General features: G+C 43.9%; 1 protein-coding gene across 17 annotated transcripts in view; it reads left to right on the plus strand.

The window, feature by feature from the left end:
• Anks1b (ankyrin repeat and sterile alpha motif domain containing 1B) overlaps window positions 1-20237 on the plus strand; it is a 1103087-nt gene that overhangs the window by 794768 nt on the left and 288082 nt on the right. For all 17 annotated transcript variants that reach the window (XM_032911305.1, XM_032911312.1, XM_032911325.1 and 14 more), the window contains one exon: window positions 10844-10996. In XM_032911305.1, coding sequence (XP_032767196.1) covers window positions 10844-10996 — 153 coding nt within the window. The remainder of the gene's footprint in view (window positions 1-10843; window positions 10997-20237) is intronic.

Below are 20237 nucleotides of genomic sequence, written 5' to 3' on the forward strand. Positions count from 1 at the left end.
TCTTTCATAGAATTTGTACCTATAGCATAGTCTGAACTTAAAAGGGAGGGCTTCCAGCATCAGAGCCTTTTATGCTTAGACCTTCCCCCCTTGCTGCAACTGTACAACAGAGAACTTACCATGCCTTGCTTCCCAGCCAGAGTCTGAGCATATTAACCCTCCAGTTTCCACAGAAGCAATAGTATAACTCAGGTTCATAAGCTCCATCCATAAAAGGCATCTCCTGTACATCGCCTACAGCCCTTGACAAATGGGCAGATGAATGTGAAACCACTCTGGGCTTTTTAGAGTGCCCTATAGCCGCCATGTGATGTTCTTGATCCAAATAGTGCTGTTTGTCTTGTAGACATGTCTATCCAGCAAAGCTTCAGTGTCTAACCTCTTGGGTATGAGCATGTGGAACTTTCTCTGGGGCTCTGGGGCCAGTGGATCAGTTTTCTTCTTTCATGTTCAATCATTCTTTTAAGAGCCATGGATGAGAGAAATGCATTGATCTCCAAGCCCAGGACTCACTGAATGGGGAGATTTGATCCTCACCCTACCTCACAGACCTGCCTTTAGACTTGGCAACATGCTGTCTGCCTGCATTGTCTGTCCTGGTTTATTTTTCTGGGCCACTGACATTCTGAGTCTTGGGTAGCAGCAGTACAGAGACCAAGAATCTAGAACAAGGAACTAGAACAGAGGATATAAGGCACAGTACTGGCTGTGTGTATTACAAAGCCCTGTCAGGAAGTGTGAGAAGTCAGAGCATACCCAGGTAGCAAAAGAGAGGCCCCAGTTCATCACAGCAGCACAGACAAGTTTAGCAGCTAAGCTAGGCATATCAGTGCTCTGGACATAGGTGGTCCATTAAGTCATAGGTCTGTGTATTTTTACCTGGACAGTGGCATGCCATATATATGACAACCCTTGCCCATAGAAGAGTCTACCCCAAGTCTAATCCACACAGCTTCCATGTACGTACACTGCTTTCACAGAAAGATTATCCATCTCAAAGTTAGCTCCAACTGTCCTTGGTTCCTTATGTTTTAAGAAAGGCAATCAAAATTACCAAGCAGGCCAGCAAGAGGGTTCAGTGGGTTAAGGTTCTGCCACCAAGCTTGACAGCAGCCTGAGCTTGATCCCTGAGTCCCACATGGTGGGAGGAGAAAACAGATTCTGGAAAGTTAAACTCTGACCTCCCCGTGTATACGGTGGTATCCATGCATAACACATACAACCTACATCCACAATAAATAAATGTAAATAAACTTAACCGCCAAGCAAATCTTCTCCCCAACCTCTAGGGCATGATTATGTTCATTCCTATAGGATACTTGTAGTTTTTACGACCTCACTTTAAGTTCCAGTGGACCGCACTACCAACCCTGCCCAGGTGCCCTTGGATCCATGAATGAAAGACACACACATTAGCTTATTTTTGATATGCTCTCGCTCAATGGTTGGGCTCTTCTAAGCCTTCCTCAGCTATTGTGCCCTTCTTCTTAATCCCAGCTCAGCACCCTAAATCTGTCCTCAACTTTATTTGCTCAAATACCTTTAGTCCTAGCTCAGCACCCTAAATCTGCCCCTCATGTTACCCCAGGCCCAGTCTGGGAAATGGCTGATGGCCACTTCACCCAAGATCTCACACGACTGATGACTTTTTCTCCCTTCAAAGCATGACGAATCTTTTCTCCTCCCTGCGTATGCTAGCCTGCCTGCAGGAAAACTGGAAGTCCCTCCTATTCCACCCAGCTCATTGGCCACTAGCATCTTTATTGATTGATCAAGAACCAATTGGGGAACAGGACCTTCAGCATTCACAGGCAGAATCCTGATCAAAACATCAGAACCACCCCCTACAGATACTGGCTATCCTTCACCCAGAGTTCTTATTTTTCCTGCTTTCCATACACGCTAACGTTTTCTAAGTCCTTCATCTCTGTACATTCTGCCTGCTCAGAGCTAACTCACCCACCCCACCCAGACACAGCCAAGCCTCTGTGCTTTTCCCCTGAGATCCCTCCTGACCTACATGCCAGATCCCCCTGCCCTCTCCGCCTCTTCATTTTTCTCACTAGCTCTGCGGCCTCCTTCCCCACTGACCATACCTTCCTTAAAACTCTCCCCAAGTATCTTCTTGTGCTCACCATCTTTGCTTTGCCTCCTCAGTGGCAAAACTTAACTCTTCCACATCAGTGGAAGTGGTTCGTGCTCAACTCACAGCTCTTCAGCATGCCCCTGCGGCCTCACTTACACAGGCTGCCAGCTCTCTGTGACAAAATCTATGGCGCTCCTGTGTGTACCGAGTATTGCATTAAACTCTACTTGCATTGTCTCCGGGACTCTATGTGAAAACTCTCAAGCATTCTTTTCATCTCCCACCTTAGAAATCAGATGGCGGGTGCTTGGCAAGGACGAGTAGTTTACTCAAGGTCACACAACTACCAACTGTGGCAGCCAAGACTCCCATCTGTACTGCTCATGATGCCAAAGTCATGTGACTCCCTGGAATTCTTCCCCAAATTTCAGGTGCTGGTCCTCAGTGTGTACATTTCTCATGCCACAAAATTATCTGTGTCGTTCTACAGTACGGTGGGTTTTTCTCCTTGACTATGAAAGCCACCACAAAGCTAAATGTCTAAACTAGAAACTTGAGATATTCCCCCTACGGAGTCCCATTCTCATCTCTATGTCACTGTTATAAATGGATGATGATGTGATTGATAGAAAGATGTCCACGTGGCCCTGCCAAGGCTCACCCTTCGCCCCGTACCAAGTGTAAGGGAACATCAGGGCGGGGAGGCAGGAAGGGGTGGGTTGGATGGGTTGAGGAACACCCTCATAGAAGAAGGGGTAAGAGGGATGACATACTGGGTTTATGGACAGGAAACTTGGGAAGGGGATAACATTTGAAATGTAAATTAAAAAATCAAATAAAAAAGAATAAGATAATTAAAAAACAAGAAAGAAAGATGCCCACAAATGTGATTAAGAGAGAGAAAGGTTCTTTGCTGTCAATAAATGTGAACATTTATGAACACACAGAGAGCAGTGCTGTATACTGCCAAGTGAAGGAGCTGACTCCACGGGAATGTTCCTATGAACACCTTACTTCCGTGTATGCTTATATTCAAATAAAGGCTATGCTACCAAAATCAAAGAGCTTCATAATACAAGTTTGGAGAACAGGACATTGGTCTCTTGCATGTAACGGTTCTGAAATGAACAGTCTGGGTTTATAATTTGGCTCTCCATTCTTCAATTCTAGAAGGAATCAAGGCCTTCCCTCTGTCCTTCTGTCATCCTTTAAACCATGTCTACTCTAGGTGACCCGTAGACTGGTAGTGTTGACATCACTGTACTGCTTGTGAGAAACTCGGCACCTCAGACACTCCCTCCAGCCCACCTCAATGAAACTCACCAATCAGCAGGCTGCCGTGTGAGTCCAACACAGTGAGGACTTTGGGATCCTGTTTTTCCCACATGCTCAGCACCACCCTGTGGGCATTGACATTCCAGAACATGGAAAGATTTTTAAAAGAAATAAAGAAACTCCAGAGCTTTCACGTTGAAGCCAATGTGACTTGGAAGACGGTTACATGCCAAATTTTTATTAGGTTCCTGTCAGGTACAAACCTGTCTCATAATAGCAGCCCCCAAAAGCTAATGCGTTTTGCAGTCTAATTGAGCAATAAAGAGCCCACCCTTTAGATAGAGTAACACCTGTCTCTAATTGTGCGACACTTCCTGACAGCATCCATTATTGGTGTTAGGGTGTTCCCTATTCTCTTTATCTGACTTCCACGGTAGTATCACAGTTCCATTTTAGTATTCCTTATACCTTTAACCCACATATAATGTATACCATCCTTCTTTTTCCTTTGTCTATTATTAGTTGGTTTTTCTGGGAGTTGTTGTTGTTGTTGTTGTTGTTGTTATTTCGGGGAGGATTGGAGGGTTGGTGTTCTTTTTAGATATTCTCCCTGTAGATCATTCTGACCTCTAGTGTACTATGTGCCAAGGCCAGCCTTGAACCCCTGATCCTCCTGTTACTATCTCCCAGTTGCTGAGATTGCAGATAGCCCACCACCATTTGTCGTCTGTAATGGGTTTAATTACAGAGTTCCCCTCTGTCCCTTGTCTAAGCTGACCAAGCTCATGAAAGGCAGATAAAAAGAGTGAGAGACCAGATATAAGGTCACCCTGTGCGATCTCACTCATGCCTGACTTCAGCCTTCACTTGTGATCATGTAACTGCAGTCGCTTAAATGGCCCAGTGTGGAAAGACCTGTGCTAAACTCCACTTGTATCATTTCCCTGAATGCATGACTGTGTTCAAGGATATTCTTGTATCTCTCAGGTTACTGCAAAAATATATAAATACACTAATAGGTACGAGACCTGAGAATTTCAAATAAAGAGACTGAAAAAGAAAAAAGGCTATAGCAACCATTTAGGCCCCTAAGTCTTCTGCTTCACTGGTTTTAAACATTTCTTTTCAAAGCCAGTAAGGCATTTCTTCTTTTTCATACCTACACAACACATTTAAAATGTGAGTTGCTGGCTAAAATGGAGCAGGCAACCTCAGAGCCAAGGCTGTTTCAGAGCTAAGTCCCTTAAAGGTCCCTGTAGCCCCCATGCTCAACCTGTCCCTCTGATGGGTACAGTACAATCTGAGGCTAGGCATACACCGAGCGACTTTCAAAGGACATCCAGGCATAATGCAGCAACCAGGAAGGCATGTGGTAAATACTTTAGCATATCTGAATTTAGTGTAGACTAAAGTTTGGCTGCTATTTCCATATTTGGTCCCGGCTAAGGTTTTCCCCAGACTTTGGAATTCAATGAGTCAAATCCTGCCTCATGGTGAACCAGAGTTAGGAATGCCTGCTGTCCGCCCACTATCTGCTTCTCACATCAGGCTGTGCCCGACTTCTGCGCATGCTCCACAGTCCTGCTGGCCTGGCAGACCCTGAGGCTGTCGCTTCCTATTGGTCTCACCAGATGTTCCTGCTAGAAAAAGAGCTTAACCATCGCTAACCAATGCTACTACCTGCGGGGGTTGCCAAAGAGTCAGCAGAGAAATGTGGGTGCTGCCTGACCTGCAATCTATGTGATTTTCCTAGTTTTTCCTCTCCTTTTTGTAGTTTTGTGATTGGGCTTACTTGTTTGGGGGTTTTGTTTTAAACCGGGTGTGTATGTCAGACGCTAACTTAACAATTGATTCACAAATCATGGAATCAAAATGTGGGGGCTTCTGCAAAGTAGAGCTCTGGAGGTCACTGGTCCGACCCCTTGACTCCGTAGCTACAACATTGAAGCTAGAGAGGGCAATGTGGCTTGCCCCAGGGTCCCACAGTAGAATCAAGAAGATGGGATTAACGTTTTATAGTACAGCCTACTATCTGGAATTGGTTCTTGATACATGGAAGTTTGAAATATTAGCAGTGTTAGATCATAAAAAGAAACCCTTAATTCTTGCGGCACAGAGTACAAAATAGAGGGCTCCCACAAAGGAGCGCCAAGTACTCAAATGAACTTGTCGGTTTTTCCGTGTGTGTCTTAAATAATCCAATAAACATTTAATAAGGGCCTGGCACGTGTGAAGAGTTCTGATGGAGACCTTAGAGACCACAGACGTTCCTGAGATCTAACTTCTTCACCAGGGGCAGGGAACCCGGTGAAGTAAACACACTGAGCGTTTACTCGAAAGTGAGATGGGGTTAGAGAAATCTTGGGAGGACAGGTAGAAATGGGGTTCCTGCGAAAGCAAACAGCAGACACGGAGGTAATGGAGGTCTTAGCTCTGCAGAGTCACCTCACGCAGTAAGCATGCGCAGTAGAGACCAACTTATTTCCCGACTGAGTAAAAACGTCGCGCAAGAAGCTAAGAAAGACGAGGATGTTACCTCAGTTCAGCTTCCTTCATCTTCCTCAGCCCTGTCCCAACAATTGCCAACGGTAGTGTGAATTAAAGAGTACAAGTTAGATTCCATAGGTGCCATTTTTAAACACCAAAGGCTTTCAGATAAGTAGTAACTCTATTCAGTCTCCCCCCATATCAAAGATTCTGTTATTCGCAATGATAATAACAAAAATGTCTTATTTTTCTAACTCATGAATCTATAGGTCAGCTGTAGTTCCCTAACACTGACAAGACCTTCCTGGGCTCTACATCTAATGCCAACATTTGGATTGAATGTAACCTTGTAAGTCTTGGCTTATCGCCTGGCACCAGCAATTATACACGTGCTCAGCAGAGAGGAGGCTTGCAGTAATGATGTAAGAGGAGCTGCGCATACCTATAGTGTAGGAAGCATGCAAAAGAATGTGTAGAACACGAGCGGAGAGGCTGCTAACCACCCGTACCATAGGCCAGCACCAGAGGAACTAGAACGTACCTCCAACCACTGTGAGACTCCATGTGGTTCCCCTGGCACAGGGCGCAGAAGCGGAATTCCAATATGGGAGGAGAGCAAAGACTTGGAAGAATAATTCGGTATCCTTGGGTTACCTTGTCACACAAATGTCTAAAAACAGAGCTGTGAGCTCAAAAGGAAAGAAGCAAAGATGTTAGAGGAAGAGAGAAAGGGGGGGAAAGAAGACAAGAGAATTGTAATTTGAAGTGAAGAGCTAACCAGCCAAGGGCAAAAACATATGTGATCTCAAACTGTATGTGAGTGCCTCTCACAGCAGCGGAGCAGGAAGAGGGCTATGAATCCAAATAGCCACGTTAGGCGACTTACGCGCTGTATCAAAAAATATCACAGTACTTAGGGGGTGTCAATATTATTGTACTTAATTTAGAAAAGACAGACGCGTGGCTCAAATGACTCTGTAACCCGCCAAAGATAGACCAAGGAACATCAGTAGCATTTCTAGGTCTATCAGGTTCCAAAGTGCACTTTGGAAGACAGACTGCATTGAACGCCGCCTCGGAAATCCAATCAATAGGTAGTCTCACTCTAACTAGTTATGGCTGTTTCCTAAGCTGCTACTTGGGCAAAGGAGTGAAATCTCCTCACTAGCGGAGAAATGCTGCTACGACGGCCCTTGTTCTCAGTTGAAGGCTATACATTAGGCATTTTACTTACATTGATGTTAGCTGTATGCATGAGATGGCCTAAAATTTTTTTTTTACTTTAAATAATGTGTTTTATAATTCATGAAGATTTCAGTCCTTGAAAAATAAGTCTAGAAATAAGACAAGAGCATCGCAGGCACGGCAAATTATATCTGTCACAAGTATCAACAGTGCCTTGTGCAATTCGTGTTTTGGGATTGGCCAGCAACTCAATGGCCGTTGATACAAGCCTGTGCCCAGTAGCATTACTAGAGGTATCGCAGGGTAAGGAGAGACTGGGTTGATCTCACTTGGCTTTGGAAGGAGAACTAGGACCTTTAGACTTTTCTAATAACAGAATCACTGTATGTTCTGGTCCAAGGGTAGATTTCTGAGTCTGGCTGAGGTATTACTGAGAATGAGCCGAGCCAAAGGTGGGGGGTGGAGGGCAAGCGGAAGGATTTTGCACTCATTTGTATAAGTGGTAATGAGAAGCTAAGGCGGGTAGTAACAGTAGAAGCAGAAATAAAGGAACAGATGGGACACCTTCTTTGGAAGAAGTTCTTGTGCGGCACAGCAACCACTCTGCATACCATTAAGGATGTGTCAAGTTCATTTTCGCAACTTCATTCGGCCGTCAAGGTTTCCTCCCTTCAGGTATACAGGGTCTCCATAATTTACTGGTCATCTGCACACGTGCTTTTTATGTAGACTTACCGGTACCGTGAGGGAGGGATTCTAAGTGACTTGCTCTTTGCTGGTTGCATGGTAGCATCCATCAGAATTAATTCGAATAAGTGACTTGCATGGATGCTACCCTCCACATGCACACATACACACCTGCACATGCACACACACACCTGCATATGCACACACACACACATACACACCTGCACATGCACACACACCTGCATATGCACACACACACACACACCTCCACATGCACACACACCCCAAACATGCACATACACACCTGCACATGCACACACACCCCAAACATGCACACACACACACCCCTTCCCAGAGGACCTTCACCTTTCCAAAATTCCTTTCATCCCTACCTCTTTAGGCTAGGTCTTGCTTTATAGAAGGAACCAGATTGCTGACCAGTCTATATTCAGTGAGATTTCAGTATAACGTGTTTTCCAGATACTACCTTCACTCAAGTTCAGTTGATTCTCCTTGGTACTTCTTAGTATGAATTTAGATCTATCAGATAGTGTTTTCATTGGGTAAAATGCTAAAAATTCAGTTCTAATCCATTTTAAACCTTCAGCTTTATTTCCATCACACATGCATGCACATGTGCACATGTGCACACACACACACACACACACACACACACACACACACACACACACACACACATTCAGTTTTCTTCCAAAAGACCCCCTTTCTTATTCTCAATTGTTCGGCATCAGAGCAGTAAGAAAGGTATTGGAGAAGAAGTGAACTTCCTTGGTCTCCATTAGGTTGCCTTTGCAGTTATCTGGAGGGTATCCCTGATTGTTCAACTGGCAGTGACCATCAATATCCTGAGTGGGACAGGTGGTTAATGACGACCTTATGTGTGTGAGCACTGGGGATTGGGGGCATCCTGTGGAGAACCTATTACACAATTCTCTGGGAAAGAACAATTGACTCTTTTCTCTAAAATTCTCAAGGCTCCTTAAACCTGTTGGTAGTAGCCACTGCTGGGTTTGTCGGCTTCTTGAGTGGGCTATCAACAGGATGTCTCTGCTAGGCTGTTCATTTCAACTCCGGTGTCCCTGTCTTCTCTTTCTCCATTTAGTCCATAAGAGAAGTCTCCTATGTCTGGGGTAAGTGTTTAGATTAGGTCAACCACTTACTACCGAGCCAGTGAGCATGCACCCCGCCCCTGTAGTTTGTAATCTAACAAATAGGAAAGTGTACCGGCTGGTTTTGTGTGTCAACCTGACACAAGGCTAGAGTTATCACAGAGAAAGGAACCTCCTTTGAGGAAATGCCTCCATGAGATCCAGCTGTAAGGCATTTTCTCAATTGGTTATCAAGGGGGGTTGGGACATTGCCCATTGTGGGAGGATCCATCCCTGCATCCCTGGGGTGGTCCTGGGTTCTATGAGAAAGCAAGCTGAGCTAGGCAGGGGAAGCAAGTCAGTAAGCAGCACCCTCCATGGCCTCTGCATCAGCTCCTGCCTCCAAGTCCCTGCCCTGTGTAAGCTCCTGTTCTCACTTCCTTTGGTGATGAACAGCAATGTGGAAGTGTAAGCTGAATAAACCCTTTCCTCCCCAACTTGCTTCTCGGTCATGATGTTTTATGGTGGAGGAATACAAACCCTGAACATGACACAAAGTACTCAGTACATCTGAGCACCCACTTTGGGTCCTCGTCTCTAGTTTCATACACAGCATTCACTTACTTGAACAAGCCACTGAGCCTCATCCTTGCAAACTCTGACTCCATATAACACATGCCGAGCAAGGGCCACGTGTGTGAGCATTGGTGAATAGCTAAAAGTGGGGATCAATCGACAGAAAAGCAAACTACAAACGTCTAACACAACTGACTGATAATGGGCCGCACTGTAGCTTTGAAATAACTGGCATTTAAACCCGAGCACGTTTTTTAAGTTAGATTGAGAAGTAGAACAGCAGGAAGGACGGAAGGGGGAAAGGCAAGGAGAATCTCAATGGAGGCTTCTCCACGCGACAGAAAGCTCGTGATGCTGAGGCTAACATCTGGATCCTGGGTGCCTAAACGAATCTTTTCTCTGCTCACAAACCAGATTTCCATTACTATTTAATCTCCTTAAATCTGATGGACGAGGAAAGCCCACTCTGCATCTTGCCCTGTTGGTTGCTCCCAGCAGGCATCTCACCGATGGCTGACGTCAGCCCCTGAGGGGGCAGGCTCTCCTGAGAAACCCCAGTACCAGACCCTGCCTTAGCACGCAGGCAGCATAAGTTTCAGAAGTGAGTCATGTCAAAAGCAAGAACCATAAATTCAACTCAGATTTCAAATAAAGAAGAAAGGGCTTAGAAGACTCTATATAAAATTTTTCAACCCAGAAGTTCTTCCTGCTTAAATTATTTTCACATTCCAATTTAAACTCAGAAACATTATGTTGTTGTCACACTTCTTTGTTCCCCTGAAGTATTAAAAAAAAAATCTGTATATAGCCGACAAAAAATAGAAGCTTGTCTGCTAGCAAGTTCCCCTATTCATGTCTAACATACTGTAGAGCGAAGGCAGAGCACATGGTCTTAAAACACTCAGGGCCTCCTTTTAACCGCTCACCACAGCACTGTGTTTCTCTAGCGCGTGTGCACCACCTACAATACATGTCTTGCATAAGCATGAATCCCTTTGGAATGTTTAAGTCATGCAGTATTTTCACACACTTCGATGTTGCACATATGAGAATTACCATCTCTATTTTGAAAATGCGGTCCCTCCAGCCTTCCGAATGGAGCCCCGGGTAGCTCAACTGACATCGCTTGAAGCTCCATTCCAACAGAATACCAGTAGACTCTCTAATGGGGGGTTTGACACGTCTCATCATCTCAAACACAGAGCTAATTTAGCAGCTAAACTGGAGATTTCTGGGTGCGTTTTCGAAAACTAACTCAGCGTGAAAATTACTGATGGTTTAGGATTGTTCATAGAGCATTTCCTTTTTCCTTACTTCTCCATCCAGAAATATCCGAGGCTTCCTATCAGATTAATTTGCAAGGGGCAAGATGCTTCCTGGTGTTGGAACAGAAGGGAACTGGTCTAGATAATTCCTAATGTGGCATTCTTAATTACAGATGAGGCCCATCGGCCATGATGGCTACCATCCCACCTCTGTAGCTGAGTGGCTGGATTCCATCGAGCTGGGTGACTACACAAAAGCCTTTCTCATCAATGGCTACACGTCGATGGACCTGTTGAAAAAGATCTGGGAGCTTGAACTTATTAACGTAAGTTGGTCTCTTTCCGACACTGTTCAACTTTGGATAAGATCTTATTGCAGATGAAGAATTCTTCTTCTGTCTTTGTGACCGTTTGGACACTCAATAAGGATTGACAGATCAGACTCGCGTGTGCGTGCTGGCGCTCGCACGTGTGCACCCTGAGGTCACTGTCTTCTGACGTTTCGAAATGGTGAAGTAAGATATAAAGAGTGGAGGGACCTTTGGGGCTTTCTCCATTATCTCTATGGACAGGGTGAGAAGATAAGCTCCCGCTGTGACCTTTGCCCCTGTTCACTATTAAAAACCAGAATTACCAACTTTCTATTTCTTCGTCACATCCTTTTTAGGACTTTGTCAAGTTTCCTCATCTTTATTCCTTAATTAGAATTCAAACCCCGTGCTTGAAGGGACAGCTTCTGCTCTTGCTAAACAGGTTGCCATAAATCATCAAAATGTTATCTTCTGGAGTTGGCATCCAATCATATGTTGTCTCTGTTTTATTCATACACTTGGCATAAATTTTCTATAAATGCTGGCCAGCATATGTCACCATGTATCCAAGCCCAGAGCAGTCAACGCCATCTTCATAAGCGACTCTGATTCTTCCTCACTTCCGTTTTACTCTCATTTTTCCTAATAAGGTGAAGAAATGAAATTAAAAAGGTAACAGAAAACGCCCATGTACAGTGGTGCTATGGTGTGGCATAGTAAATGGTTTTGGGTTTTTTGTTTTGTTTTGTTTTGTTTTGTTTTTTAAGGACAACGATAGATTCAAAGGTTTGCTTGGCTTTCTATTCTAAGATGTGGGGGAGGGGAGGCATTTGTAGATAGAAATAAAGGTAACAAGTGTTACCCCTTCTACTGAGCTCTTCTCTGCTCTTTTGTGTTGCAAGAGTCTGGTTGCTACATATTCCGTGCCATTAATTATTTTAATGAGCATTATTACTATTAGCTAATTATCCTTTGCCTTTTTAAAATGTATCTTTAAAAATAACATCTTTCCTAGAGCATCTTACAGAAATTGTTCTTGAGTCTAAAATCTCACATGAAGTTGAGAGAATCTTGGCTTGCCATTAGTAACTCTTAACTTCTGGCTTTTTAATCCCCTCACAAAAGCTATCATTACCAGAAGAAAGCCACCGTCTGAGGCTCTGGTTAGCATTGTTCTTGGTCTGTGTGGCAAAAGAATGAACTGAAGCTGCCTTGGGTTTTGCTCCGGCAAGGCCCAGACTTCAATTCTGTGTGAGACTTGAACCTCATAGCTCATAGCTCATAGCTCCTTTCAGGCACTTGTTAACAAGGCCACTTTCCCTAGATTAGCCAAACCAGTTCTCAGTTTGAAATGCATCCCCCTTGGTGGTATAACTTGAAAACTAATCGTTTGTTATGCCCTCAGAGTACAGTTGTTTCCTACTGAAGTGTTGACAGGAAGTAACATTATTGTAGGCAGGACTTCCCAATGAACAGGGTGGATTCTGGGAGGACTCTATAGTAACCATCCTATTGGGTGACAGCAAGATTAGTAAAGTTGGAAAGATCTCTATGTTTGCTGCCTGGATTTAAAGACTGATCACAAACACCTTTGAATTCAGACAGGGGGGGGGGTAAAAATGCCTTTCTGCCCAGGCTGCTTCTTTCATGGTTTCTCTTTCAGTTGCATTTACTAAATTACAGTTTGCCTTAGAAAATCTAGGGGGAAGTTTACGTTACAAGTATTGCCTTAAAATTTGAAAGCAGAGTTGTTGTGTTCAAGACCTCCTCTAACCTGCGTGTCTACCCTCAACCCAGTTTTTTTTTCCTTAAATTAAACTCAGTGGATTTACATTTCTGTGACATCTGTTTGGGAAGTTCACATTCTAAATGGAAAGACTTTGCAAGACTTTAGCTCCATAGACATGCTTACTGTGGGGGGAAAAGAACTGAGTCCTTAGACAGAACTAGAAAACAGAACTTCATAGCTCCAAGAGCTGAGAGGGGCTGTGTGGTTAGAATTTGCTTGTTTGTTTGTTAATGTGAGAAGGGCTTTCAAAGCTTTTGAGTAATCGCAAATTCAAGACTCTTTGATGTCATCAAACAAGGAGAAGACAAAATTAAGACCTTTGTTTACCTGAACTAATGAAGACAGGTACGGAGTGGTCCCTTATGTGACGTAGGGCTCGACTAATAATAATATTGATTACACATAATTTGTTGTTTCCTGGTGGATAAAGGGAACGTTTGGTAATCCCGATTTGAAGTAAAGGCCTCTAGGGAGCTCCTATCGTAGATCAATGTAGAGTGACTGATTGCCATCCTTGATCACTGCAGTGACTGGCTGCTTCCACAGATCGTCATAGCTAGTTGATGATTCCCATCCTGGATCACTGTGGGGTGGATTATTCCTAGCTGGGATCACAGAAGTGAGTGGCTGGTTTTAAGGGAGCCAGACGGCTCTGGTAGCTATTTTCTCCTTGTAAAGTGAAGACAGAAATGCAATCCAAGCTGTCAGAGGTTAGCTGTGGAGACAGGAGAAGAGAGGAGAAGCAGACTAGCCATTGGTATGACTGTAAATAACGTAAGAATCATCAGGCACTACGGGGAAACAGCCAGAGTACATGGTAATGTGCTACTTGCTGCTGTTCTCCGGAGTCTAGTAGGCTTGTGCAACCTATTTCTTGGAGGAAATATAAATAGTCCACGTTTTTGACTTGAACATTACAAATGCATATTTGAGATTATAATCTTTGGAAAGCCCCTGAAGACCTTTCCATTGTGGATACATTGTCATTTTTGAAAATCGAGTTTATTTGAATAAACAAATATGGGTTTTGGACACACAGCTGCCCAAAATGTTGGGCAGAGACCAAAGAATGAACATCTTACCATAAGCAGGGAGAAAGTTTTAAGGCAGGAGACACTGCTGGTTTTGTGAGCCTAGTCCTGTCTCAAATTAGAACTTGAAATATAGGCCAACAATTGACCCTTTTAGCTTTTAATCTGGGCTTCATGTTCAGACCCCAATGCTGGGCTGATTTGTTCCCACCTTGGCCACCATCAGTGATGACATCACACTACCTTTCTATTCACATTTTAGTGTTAAAATGTGAACATGTTAAGAAATGCTACAGAGAAAATTGTTCCCTCTGCAAATGCTAGCCCCGTGAACATCTGCTTTGAGTTATTGTCCCTCCGAAGGCTTGTTAAGGGAATTAATGACTAGTTAGCAGTTCGAAGGTCCATTAATTTTTTTTTCCCCTCTCAGGGGTTACTCAGGCTTGACACATGGTGTTAACCAGTTTGACGAATGTTTCTCCTGTTACCCACAACCTCAACATCTCTGCATGGCGGACATTTTAGATAGAAGGAAATCTATGTGCTCCATAAAATGTGTATAGATTAATCGTGGAATTAAAAATAATAAGTTAAGTCCTGTGTACATAACTCGTTGCTCATTTTCTGGACAATGAAAAGGTATTAAATTTATAAAAAACCAATGTTAATTTCTTTTATTCCTGTGTGTCTACTAAAGGGACTTGGGTACACCCAAATAACTCGGAACACTGCTCAATTCATTAACTCGTGAGTCTCACTGTAGAACCTGTGATTAATTTATTCCCATTGGCTTTTCTATTATTTACCACAGAAATCATTCTAACCAAGGATTAGTGTACCCCGCAATGCTAACAATGACAAATGTTCCTATGGAATAGGCAAAAAATATTCAGGTTTCAGTGCATTCTTAAATCCTTGCTCATAATGCAGAATTGCTTTTAAAAAAAAAAAATCGAGTGCGGTGTTTGGTTTTTGATACCTCTGGGTAGAAGTTAATAATGTAGCTTAGGCAGTGATGCCCCTACGTATGCTGTGAACGCTGTTTCTCGTCTCCCGCGGATAGCATTTGGAATTACGTTTGCAGCAGCAAATTGATTCGTTTGTGATTTGCTTCTCACCCAGCTACTTTCTGGAACTGTGTGCTCGCATTCAGGAAGGATGCGAGTTTCTCCAGATATCCTCAGTGTTGATGATTCATTTCTACCTTTCTGGGGAATTCTATGATAACCTAACACCAGAACAGCACTGCCCGCCCTCGAAGGGGATGGGAACTCCACAGGCTGACCAACAGAGTCATCTAACCTGGACCCTTGGGGCACCCAGAGTCTGACCTACCAACCATGAGAGCATACATGGGCTGGACCCAGGCCTCCCTGCACATATGGGGCAGATATACAGCTTGGTCTTCATGTGGGGCTATCCCAAAAGCTGTTGCCTGTACGTGGGATATGTTCTTCTAGCTGGGCTGCCTTGTCTGGCCTCAGTGGGAAAGGAAACGCCTAGCCTCTCAGAGACCTGAAGTGCCAGGGCTGGGAAGTAGGGGGGACCCAGGGGAGTATTCACCCTTTCAGAGAAGACTGGGAAGGGGGATGGGGGAATGATTGTAGGAGGAGGTAACCATGAGAGGGGCAGTGAGTCGGATGTAGAGTGAATAAGTAGAAAAATAAATAAATAAGTAAGTAATAAATTTAATTTTTAAAAAAAGTAAAATAAAATGTGTTTAAAGGAAACTTGCTAATTTCATCCCATTCTTTGATAATATTTGTTCTACCATCCTATATGCCATAGGTATAGAGCCCCCTTGTCTGAAAAATATTAAAAATGTGACAATAGTGACCGCTGTGCATGAGGTCACTGAAGCATGGGGTGTTTCAGAGAGCAGCAGCTTCCATAATAAACCTGTGTCGGTCCCATACCCTGGAAGCCAGGCCTACTGTTCATTCCTCCATTGGGTTTTTATTTCTATAGGCATTGTTTCCTGCTTACCTAAAGGACTTCCTCTAACATTTAAATGATGTGAGTCTGCTAGTGGTGAGCTCTGTCAGCGTCTGCATCTCTGGAACAAACTTTATTTTGCCTTCATTTCTGAAAAATACTCTTCCAGGGTAATTACATTTAAAATGTCAGCACGCCACACAACATTATTCCTGTTGGTTATTGTTTGTATACTGAGGTAATTTTACTCATATTTCTTGTGTATTGAGCCTTTGAGCTTCTTAGATATGAGGCTTGTAGTTTTAATGAACTTTATAGTTTTATGGTCTTTTTTTTCTTTTTTGTAATGATCTATTTATTTTATGTATGTGAGTACCCTGTAGCTGTCCTCAGACACACCAGAAGAGGGTATCTGATCTCATTACAGATGGTTGTGAGCCACCATGTGGCTGCTGGGAATTGAACTCAGGACCTCTGGAAGAGCATTCGATGCTCTTAACCGTTAAGCCATCTCCTCAGCCCCTCGTTTTTTCTTAGAATAGTGTTCAGGATCCCCCCTCCCCACCTCTTTAATTCCTTTGAACAGTTTCTGTGCTGTGTCTTTGAGTTCACTACTCTTCTTACAAGGACGAATTGCTCTCTATCCATTACACTTTCACGGCTGAGACTCCAGAATTCCGACTGAGTCTTTCTTGGCCCATTCCTCGAACCTCTCTTGTCCTGGACCTCACTGTCCTTGTTCTTTTGTGTCTCCTAGCACGAAAGCCAGCGCTTCCTGCAGATTTGCGATTGCTTGTTTCAGGCAGGAAAGTCAGTGTGACCCCTGGGACTCCACCTTGAGCAAAACTTGGGTTCCATACTCCTTCGTATCCCCTAAGCGTGGGCCCCACCATCCAAACAGCTGCATCGGGGGGCTCGCTCACACGAGGCAACCTGGGTGTGAAGTGCTTGAAAGCCTCCCAAGTGATTTCGATGGGTAGCCTCTGTGACCAGTGGGAAACCGTTTAAAGGATTTTAGCCAGGGGCACGGTGTGATCAAAAGCAGTAAGCAGGAGAGGCTGACAAGCGGAGGGAGAAATAGCTGAGTCAGCAACTCTGTTATATAGCTAGTTCTAGCTGTCAGGCACGGGGTGATGGTGGTGGTGGTGATGATGGTGATGGTGATGGTGATGATGATGGTGGTGGTGATGATGATGATGGCGGCAGGCCTAAATTAGAAGTCGGTAAATAGTTTTCACAATCACAGCCCCATGTATCAAAAGGATGGTAAATGATAGTCAGAATTCAAAGGAACAAGGTAATATTAGACATTTCACAGAAGCTTTTGATGGTGGCTAACACTGCTTCAGTTTGACCCCCTCAGAGGCTAAGCTTCTGTCAGATGGAAATTTTCCTTACTGTTTATAAAGAGAAAGACACACTGGGCAGGCAGGTTTCAAATATGCCCTCTTTCCTTTCATCTTTATTTTGGAACCGGGTCACTCTGCTTTGAAGCCTACATCCACCACTCAGTAGGTGGCCTCAAGTCACTTCCCCTCTCGGGGGACTCGGTTTCTGGTGTATAAATAGAGGACAATAATATCTGGCCTGCTGGTTCCTGGGCTTCCTGCGAGGCTCAAATGACAGTTTTCTATTCTCTGTCCCATTCTCTTCTTCCCTCTGCTTTTATTTTCCTTTCGCCTTTTCTGGGCGACTTCCCCAGATCACTTTCCCAGAGTTCGGCTGGAAGCTGGTCCCGTGGCACACCTCTCCATAGCTGGCTGTGTTTGCTTCTTCCGCCCACAGCTCGGGGGCGGGACGTGGGGGTGGGGGAGCACAGGTAGCCCCGTCTGATGTATAAACACCAGTCTCCAGGAATTAGGTCTCTCTCTGTCCTTTCTTATCCGCAACTCCCATCTCTGGCCGTCTCCTGCCCAACCCCCTTTTCTTCGTTGTTGATTCTTTGGTATCAAATTGCTAGAGCCTTTACCCTCAACTATATGCACTCTGACGTTTGACCTCAGCATTGACCTGGAGGTACCTAGATTTTTGTTCTTGAAACAGGGGGCAGAATAGCGCCTTTACTCAGAGACTATGGACTCATTCAGCCGCAAGTCATTATGATCCTAACAAATTTAAACCTGTCTAGAATTTGCCCCAAATTTTAAACTTAATGACCCATAATGGTGGGAACCTCTGCTTTTGAAAGCAGTTCGGTGGTCTCTATGCTCTGAGACTGTATTTTGTCATCGCATAATAAAGAGCATTGTAGTGATGCCAGTGGGGTTTGTTTCTTTTGTTGTCGTTTTCCTGGTTTTTCTCCCATTTCTAATATACCAGGTAATTTTTTTGTTTCTTAAAAAGTCTTTTTCCTCCTTTTCAAGACATTTAGGACAGAACTCATTACTGAAGAAGTTCGGCTGTATCGCTGGTAAATTGTGACAAACTGCTCCTGCTCCCGGGAGGATTTCTCAAGAGAAATACCTAATGGAATACTCTAGAATATAGAAAGTAAAAGGGAGCTGTCCTCCACACACGCAAATACATATAAATGCGGGGGGAAAAAAAGAAAGAAAGAAAAAAAAAGAAAAACCACTCTTCTATGTTGCTCTGCTGGAGAAATCTTTTCATTTCTATTTTAAGAGACAATCCAATATTATGCTAAAGGGACAAAGAGAGCCAGGAAATTCTCTTCCCCCAAGAAAAACTATTAAGAATTTTGAAAGCTATAATGCATGCTATCCTGGCAGAGACTGGCAGTAAGTAACGCGTCAGAGAAAATGGGGAAGGTCAACACAGCCATGGAGGTAGGGTACAAGGTTCCTATTAGCCATTATGGAAATAAGTAGAAACCGTGAATGAATAAAAATGAGCTCCTTGAGTCTGTGGCTTAGAACTCATATCTGTTTTAAAGATGTGTAAGGATTGCCTGGAGTTTAATTTTAAGCTATTTTAGTTTTTTTAAAAATGTATTATGTTAAACTGCAAAGTGTGGTCTCAGTTGCGTTTTGATCTCAGGCAAAGAGCTGTTAGCTCAAACCTCAGAAACACATGCGGGCGTACTGCACAGGCTTCATGTCTGGCGCTCTACCGCCACCTGGTGGCAACATACCTAAAGTACAGGACAGGGTACTAAATGAAAAACCAAAAATCTTAAATGCAGGAAACTGTAGAACTGAAGTTTATTCTGCCTTAGTTTTTATACCATTCCCTGTTTCTGACTCCTTGCCACTCGTTAGTCACTCATTATTTTTGTAGACATTCGAACACAAATTTCAAATACCATTTGATTAAAATTGTTTTTACCAAAATAGAAAAACTCCTTGGCAATGCGGTCCACAGTTGAGATGAATCTGAGTGACAGTGCTCCTTTAAATATGCCTATATTACACACCAGCACAGTTTTCTACCTGTTTATGGATGCCTTAAAATGGAATGAGGAAGGGAAATGGTTAGCAACCATGCTTAAAACCACATTTTCGAGGTTTTGGATACCAGCTCCTTCACAAAACTGGGACTCCTTCTTGGGCAAGTCACTTAACCTTGAACCCTCCATCTCCAACACCCTGAAATGTAGATAATAACCTTCTCTATGCCCTTGATAATACTGCTTACAGGCTTAAAGAAAATAACCCAGTAACATGTTTTCACACTGTTTTTGCATTTGGGGGTTTTTCATTTCAAGAAAGCTAAGCAACGTCCAGTTTCCAAGTTCCAAAGACTGACAGAAGCGTTGTGAGTTTTCACGCCCAAGTTGTGCAAAAATACACGCCCTAAAACAGCAGGCGTTTGTTTGGCTTATGACCCCGACTGGGCTGGAAACGTCTCCCAATTTCATCTGACCCCCACACTCACACACACTCGCAGCTGTCTCTGGTCTAGAGAAGTCAGGGGGTTTTGGATGATCTCAGCTGACATGACCAGGATTTCCCTGTCCTGTCCTCTAGCATGTTTGCCTCAGGCATGCCCTTACAAGAGAAGAGAAACAACAAAAATCAGGTGTGCACTGGGATGTTTGGAAGGTGGGGGTGGTGGTGTTGTGTGTATGTATAACTGTATGTGTCTATGTGTATATGTGTGGGCATGTGCACGCAGGGATGCAGGTGCATGAGGACCAGAGGCAGCAGACACAGGTGTGCTCAAAGAGTTTTCTGCAAGAGCGGTAGGCACTCTTAATCACTGAGCCATCTCTCCAGCCCTGGGTATGCTCTGTGCTGAGCCTTTACTCGTACCTTATCTGCTAACAAATGGCCAAAGGAAACCATTTTGAATGCCCAAATCAACGTGTGTGAACAAGTGACAAATTCATAGAGCAAATTCACACAGGCACGGAGAAGGATGGAGAATCCCGGCCCATCAGTTCTGATGGGCAAAAGAAAGGAGAAAGGCGTTTGGAATTATGGGTAGTCAGATCATTCTTTTTAAGCCCTGACTTAGGATTTATGAGATCATCTTCAAAACCATGAGCTATAAGAAGTAGAAGATCTGGACGGGAACTGTATCAGAGTCTTAAATGCGTGGG

The sequence above is a fragment of the Rattus rattus genome, chromosome 1 (genome assembly GCF_011064425.1).
Source record: "Rattus rattus isolate New Zealand chromosome 1, Rrattus_CSIRO_v1, whole genome shotgun sequence".
Classification (NCBI taxonomy): domain Eukaryota; kingdom Metazoa; phylum Chordata; class Mammalia; order Rodentia; family Muridae; genus Rattus; species Rattus rattus.